Source organism: Squalius cephalus, assembly GCF_949319135.1.
Source record: "Squalius cephalus genome assembly, chromosome: 22".
Taxonomy (NCBI): Eukaryota; Metazoa; Chordata; class Actinopteri; order Cypriniformes; family Leuciscidae; genus Squalius; species Squalius cephalus.
The window spans coordinates 7,950,504-7,958,110 of NC_137143.1; the positions used below are offsets into that span (position 1 = coordinate 7,950,504).

At 38.3% G+C, this 7,607-nt stretch overlaps 1 protein-coding gene across 1 annotated transcript in view; it reads left to right on the plus strand.

The window, feature by feature from the left end:
* The window catches only part of nwd1 (NACHT and WD repeat domain containing 1), a gene marked incomplete at its 5' end in the record, with an annotated part of 36,301 nt that extends 28,832 nt beyond the window's left edge, over positions 1–7,469 (plus strand). The window contains 6 exon segments of the mRNA XM_079856776.1: positions 363–511; positions 602–879; positions 881–882; positions 1,791–2,344; positions 6,867–6,972; positions 7,121–7,469. Coding sequence (XP_079712902.1) covers positions 363–511; positions 602–879; positions 881–882; positions 1,791–2,344; positions 6,867–6,972; positions 7,121–7,431 — 1,400 coding nt within the window. The 3' untranslated portion in view covers positions 7,432–7,469.
* Between the last annotated feature and the right edge of the window lie 138 nt (positions 7,470–7,607).

The following is a 7,607-nucleotide window of genomic DNA, read 5'->3' on the forward strand; positions in this document are numbered from 1 at the left end:
AACAGTGTTCCAGGTTTAGTTTAACTGAAGCTATCGCTCAGCTATCTAGTTTGGTATGAAGTTGTTATATTTTTGGTATTTAGTCTGGACCAAATTTTGGTATTTCTTTTCTTATAAATTAAAGGAAATGTTTGTCTGATCATTTGTTTTTTTCAAAAATATTGGTAACAGGGTTGAATAGCTGAGTTTGATTGTTGTAGAATCAGAGCCCTCCTTGGGTTGCACACACAATGTGGTGTTAAACATGCTAGTATTGTCTATGTGTAATGATCTTATGTTAAATGAGATGTTATCTTTTCAGAGAACATAAATTTGTGCCGATAAACTTCTTGCTGATCTACTACTTTTGTTTCTTGTTGAAGGATGTGACAGAACATTGTGTGTGTTCCTTGTGACACTGACTTCAATGCAGAAGGTTCTGGATCTTCACCATGATGCATCTGTCCTATGTGCGGTCTCAAGCGGTGAAGGTAGCGAAATCATCACTAGTGCCCAGGATCGGATTATACGGGTCAGTTTAATCCCTCTCTTCCCAAATAGGTACAGTTTCATCTCACAGCCATTGCCTTGAATGTAATTTGATCATCTTGTACTCTTCAAGGTGTGGAGTGTAACCACAGGAGCCCTGCTGGACTGGATCGGTGTGATGGATTCTGCTGTGTCCACTTTGGCTGTACATCAGCGCACTATTATCTCTGCCTCTCTTATTGCCAACCAGCTCAAAGTATGGCAGCTGGACTACAACACCAAGCACAGGAGCAAGAGTTTCATCCCAGCATACTGCCCCCTAGTGGTCCTGTCGAAAGACGGTGATACTCTATTTTATGTCAAAGAGGGAAATAAAACAGAAGTTTTCACCTGGAGCTGTTCAGAAGGTGAAACGTGATAAGAGGATATTGGTTTTCATTGTTGTAATTATGTGCAAGATCTTAAAGGGTTAGTTCACCCAAAAATGAAAATTCTGTCATTAATTACTCAACCTCATGTCGTTCCAAATCCACAAGACATTCTTTCATCTTCGGAACACAAATTAAGTTCTTTTTTTATGAAATCTGAGAGATTTCTGTCCCTCCATAGACAGCTACGCAACCACCACTTTGACGCTTCAAAAAGTTCATAAAGAGATCGTAAAACTAATCCATATGAATTAAGCAGTTTAGTCCAAATTTTCTGTATAGACACGATCGCTTTATATGATGAACAGATTAAAAGATGAAGATTCCTCAAATAACACATCAGATAAACGGAAGCTCAAGCATGTTTGCTTGACGTACGAGAACCAATGAGGTTCATTCTCATGTTACGCAGCACGTTTGAGCTTCACTTCAGCAAAAACCAATGAGGTTCATTCTCATGTTACGCAGAAAGTTTGAGCTTCCACAAGAGGTTTGTTCTCACACGTCAAGCAGGTTCGGTTGAGTTTTATGTTCGCTGATCAATGTTTATATGTGAATAAATGCCTAAATTCAATCTTTTCATCATATAAATCGATTGTCTTATCAGAAAATTGGACTAAACCGCTCAATTCATTAGAATTAGTTTTATGATTTCTTAGTGAACTGTTGAAGCATCAAATTAGTAGTTGCGTAGCTTTCAATGGAGGGACAGAAAGCTCTCAGATTTCATCATAAAGATTTGTGTTCCGAAGATGAACGAAAATCTTACGGCTTTGGAATGACATGAGGGTGAGTAGTTCATCAATTTTCATTTTTGGGTGAACAATCCCTTTAAAAGTATTACATTCCTAAAAAAAATTCTTTAGCCAAAATTCACATTCACAAATTTCACAGGTCTACGGACAGACATTATGGATGTGTCCTCGGAGGTGTGCTGTATGGAATTAGCCCAGCAGAAAAACCTACTCTTCTGTGGACTGCGGACTGGTACCATCCTTATTTACCCATTGGACTTCGCCCAAGAAACCCTGTGTCTGCCACCTCCAGAAAGCCTACCGACAGTACGCAGCATAGCTATCAGCCCGCGGGAGGACAAAATGGCCGTGGCATATGAGAATGCGGTCTGTCTGTTTGAGATTACAGCAAGGGACAGTTTCCCCTGTGTGGACGGCCCATTTGAGAGGTACTCCTTGTGCTTACTGCATTCCCCAATCTCCGCCATGGCTCTGCTGTCCGACTGCAGGCTGCTCTATGGGACCTTTGGTGGTGAAGTTGTAATCTATGACTTTAAGAGCGCCACGGCAGCCGAGCTGGATCACCATGGGGCAGCCATAACCTGCATCACCATGAGCAACTGGGACACGCAAGCGTTGATTGGCTCTCAAGACTGTGTTCAGAAGTTGTGGAATCTGAGTCCCGTCTTGCTGAATCACACCATGGAGTACAAGGTGAGGCTTCACAGGTTGCTATGATTTGAGCTTTTTTAATTGAGCCAAGGAATTTAATTTGCCTATGTTTGGGTCTATTTTTATTCTGTTAAAAATAATTTAAAGGGACACTTCACCCATGGGAACATTGATCTTTATTGAAAGTGGGTCATATATGTAGTCGAAATGTAAAATAAATTTTGAATTTGGTGCCTTCTTGACCGAGGAAAGAAAGAAAGAAACTTCAGGACGCATTTGTATGAAAGACAACAACTCCCACAATGCACCACATTGCACAGCTGCGCAAGCCACTCCCACTAATCCAGAACAGCATGAATCACTCTTCCGTCTATAAGGCTAGCTACCACCGGACCGGAGCTTGAAATTCATTTCACACAAAATATCTAACGTTAGTTAGTTGGCGAACTCAATAGTGAATTACTCCTCATTTGTATTTCTTTCGAAGTGGTGAATTATTGCATGCATGGTAACGTTACCTGGATGTTCAGTCAGATGCGGTGCGAAACTAGGATGGTTCACAACACAAACACCCGTGTCCTCGTCTGATTCACAACACAAACGCCCGTGTCCTCGTCTGATTCACAACACAAACGCCCGTGTCCTCGTCTGATTCACAACACACACGTCCGTGTCCTCGTCTGATTCACAACACAAACGTCCGTGTGCTCGTCTGATTCACAACACAAACGCCCGTGTGCTCGTCTGATTCACAACACAAACGCCCGTGTGCTCGTCTGATTCAGAGATTTCGTGCATGAGAAATTGTCATTGTTGAAATTCTTTGCCGCAGACGGACTCTATCTCTGTGTTCATAGCGGTTCGTAGTGAGATCACCGGCGCCACCAGTCCGCCCTAACTCGAGCCGGTCCGGGCTCCTCGTCCGCGGCAGGCAGGTCTTCTGCCTCGGCTGCTCTTCGCTATAATGCGGCTTGATAGCCACAAACACCTGATTCGAGCATCAGACTTCCGAAATCCTCTTCTTCTACATCATATTGAGTAACGTTACCCTCCGCTATTGTCATAACTTTACATCTGTCTCCACAGCGCCTGTTAGCTTAGCTTCAAACAAGATGGAGGATATTGCTTTCAGTTTCAGAGAGTAAAGTCCCACCCACTGATCTGTGATAGGCCTGTAGCGTGAGCATGAGCGCCCCCTGGAATAATGAGGAGCTAGTGTTTGTAGTCTCTACACTTTTCAATGAAATGTGACTTCCTGCTTATTATGACGCAAAATGACGATTTTTACGTCAGAATAAGCAGGAAGTAAAACACTTAAATCCTTATTTCTCCCATCTCAGGGAAAAATAAAGGAAAAATCCACGATCATTATAATATATGACTGGGTTTCTAACAATACAAAGCTTAATGCAAATGGGTGAAGTGTCCCTTTAAATAGAGTTTATTGTTACCATGCTGCTAAACTAACAATGTGATACTTCAATAAGCATTAGAAAATACGTACTACTGACGAATACCGGTACACGGTAAAATAGTCTATTAAACTATAATTTGCCTGTGTTTTGGTCTTTTTTGGCTCTGATCACAATTAGTTTTAACTGAGTTTATTGTTAACATGTTGCAAGTAAACAGTATGATGCTTAAATAAGCATAAAAATGCAGAATACTCACAAATATTATGTAAAATAGTATATTTAAATATTTTTGAACTATAATTTGCCTGTGGTTGGGTCTATTTTATTGGAAGTTATTAGCATGTTGCTATGCTAACAGAGTGATACTCAAATAAGCATACAAATTACAAACCTCTCACAAATAGTTCTTAAATTGTCTATTTAATTATTTGTTTTTAATGTTATTATTTTTTCCAGTTTTGTTTTCATTTTTTCCCCCCAATCCAGTTGAGCGAAAAGCTGCAGCCCACATTTGATTTCAGTGGTCATTAATATTTAACAACTATTGCTTCAGGTTGAATGATTCTGATTGGCTAAGAAATAGATAAACATAGTAATTTTCCACACGTATACAGACAGACAGATAGGGGGTGATTTTATAATTTATAATCACATTATAAAATGTTTTTCTCCAAAACACGTTGGCCACAATTATTGGCAACCTTTTATTAAATACTTTTTGCAATCTCCTTTTGCCAAGATAACAGCTCTGAGTCTTCTCCTATAATGCCTGATGAGTTTGGAGAACAACTGAGAAGAGATCAGAGACCATTCCTCCATACAGAATCTCTCCAGATCTTTCAGATTCCCAGATCCATGTTGGCGCTTCTTCTCTTCAGTTCACTCCACTCATCAGGTCAGGGAACTGGGACGGTCATGGCAGAAGCTTCATTTTGTGCTCCGTAACACATTTTTGTGTTGAATTTGATGTTTGTTTTGGATCGTTGTCCTGATGGAAGATCCAACCACGGCCCACTATAAGATTTCTAACAGAGGAAGTCAGGTTTTGATTTTTTATCTGTTGATATTTGATAGAATCCACGATGCCATGTATCTGAACAAGATGTCCAGGACCTCCAGCAGTAAAATATGCCCACAGCATTAAAGATCCAACGGTATATTAAATTGTAAACACGGGGTACTTATGTGCACCAAACCCATCTAGCGTGTTTGCTGCCAAAAAGCTTTTTCTAGTTTCATCTGACCATAGAAACCTGTGCCGTTTGAAGTTCCAGTCGTGTCTGACCACTGAATTTGCTGGAGTTTGTTTTTGGAGGAGCGAAGAGGATTTTTCTAAAAACCCTCCAAAACAACATGTGGGGGTGTAGGGGTTGTTTGATTTATTTATTTAATTTAATTTTTTTGGTAGGCTTCTGACCCCAAGACTCAATTAATCTCTGCATTTCTCCATCTGTGATCCTTGAAGAGTCTTTGGCCACTCAAACTCACCGTGCATTAAGACAATATAGACACACGTCCTCTTCCTGGCAGATTTGTAACATTTTGGGGAAAATGGGGATTTTCAATTCTTTAGCTATTTTCTTACAGCCACTTTCTATTTTGTGATGCTCAACAATCTTTTGATGCACATCAGAACTATATTATTTGGTTTTATTCATTGTGATGGATGATTAAGGGAATTTGGCCTTTGTGTTTCCTCATTTTTAAACTCCTGTGAAACAAGAAGTCATAGCTAGACAATTTCATGTTCCTAGTCACCCTGGTGTGCTAAAAAAAAAGGTAAATATTAATGGGAATATACTTCAGAGATATTTTACTCATAAAAAATTCTAGGGGTGCCAATAATTGTGTCCAATGTGTTTTGGAGAAAAACATTTATTTCATAATGCGATTTACCCCCCACTTTCAATTATTTTACTTCAATGAAAGGTTAGATTTTTGCTAAAAAAAAAATTAATGAAAGATCAAAAGGATAAAAAATGCAGATGTATTTTTTACAGCCATTTTTGATCATATTTACCAGGGGTGCCATTAATTCTGACCACAATTGTATATATTGACACATGTTAAAGAAGTCCATAATTCAGTTATGGAAGCCGGGCTAAATGAGCAAGCACAGTTACTGTATTCAGATATCAAATACAGACATTAGAGAATATATGAAAATAACTTTTCAGTAATCACACTGGTAACTTCTATAACAAGGTAAAATCTGTCAAGAAAAGTTTAGACTTCATGGATTTAGTCTGGAATTTAGACAAATCATTGATGGATCTGACTGTGACAAACAGTAATGCTCTGTATCAGGATGTGCTACCAACATACAAAGGTTATAAGGTTATGCCTTATTCAACTGACTCCTCCATTAAAGATACTTTAGAAAAAATATATTTTAAAATCCAGTTTTTAATATAAATGTGTCTTATTTTCCAGGTAGAATAACTAAAAGTTCTTAAAACAATATAAATTTACCTGGGAAGCAATACTGAATAAGTTAAGACATGTTTTCATAGAATGTATATGTCAGGGTTATGTTTAAAGGAATAGTTCACTTTAAAATGAAAATTCTGTCATCATATACTCACCCTCATGTTGTTTTAAACCTGTATGAATTTCTCTCTTCTGCTGAACAGAAAGGAAGATATTTAGAAGAATGTCAGTAACCAGACAGTTTCTGGGTCCCATTGACTTCCATAGTATATTTTTTTCCTACTATGGAAGTCAATGGGACCCAGAAACTGCCTGGTTACTGACATTCTTCTAAATATCTTCCTTTCTGTTCAACAGAAGAAAGAAATTCATACAGGTTTGAAACAACATGAGGGTGAGTATATGACGACAGAATTTTCATTTTAAAGTTAACTATTCCTTTAAGTTTGTTTAGTTTCGTTATGTTTTGTTTTAATTTTCCCTGTTCCCATTTTGCCTGTGTTTAGCGCTAAAGTTTAGCACTTTATTTTACAGTATACAGTAGTTCCTAGTTATTACATGGTTATTGTAAAGTGGCGCAAACTATATTATAGTGTTATTTTTACTAGAAATCAAGTCAACAAGAACTAAATAACTATTTTTTCAGTGTGACATATAATGCTGCCAATAAACAGCTGCTGTGTAACATTAAAATGTTTTGTTCTTTTTCCATCCTCAAGGGTTTTTATTTTGAAGGCGTCCTTTGTGCTGTCTTCTCAATAAATGATAAATATGTCTTCACTGGATCCTTGGATAAAACCATCAAAGTCTGGGATGTCTCTAGTGGTGAGGACTGTTCAGTGTTGTACATGACAGCTAAATGTTTAGGAAAAGTTTTTGGAAGATTAATTTTTTACAATTAAAATAGTAAAACTTAATAATAACGTCTTTCATGTCTTGTTTCAGTTGCTTGATTTTGGTCATTTCTTTACAGGTTGTTTGCTATACATCCAGTACGTCTACTCTCCAGTCATAAAGATGATGCCACACAAGGATGGATTTGTAGCCGTGTCTCAGCATGGATCTTTCATCAAGGAAGGTTTCCGCTGTCCAGACAGCCTCAAACCTGGATACAACCCCCTCTGTAACTTCCGAGCACATTACCAAGTCACCTCTCGGGAGAAAAGCCTGAATGCTCCACACACCGAAATCAACATGCTGCCAGATTTTAACCCTGCTCAGTTCAATTTCATCGGCATCGGTTTGATGAAAACTAAACCATCTAACACGTGTGTTCTCCTCTAAGTACGTTCTACGTTCTCTTACGATCCAGCACCCCACTAATTTACAGAATTAGGCTTTACACTATCTGTAATTGCATAGCAATTAAGCAACAATAACTGTAATTACGTAAGAAATTATTTGAGAATAATAAGATGAGAATAATTGAGAATAAATACTATTTAGCCATTTTATAGTAA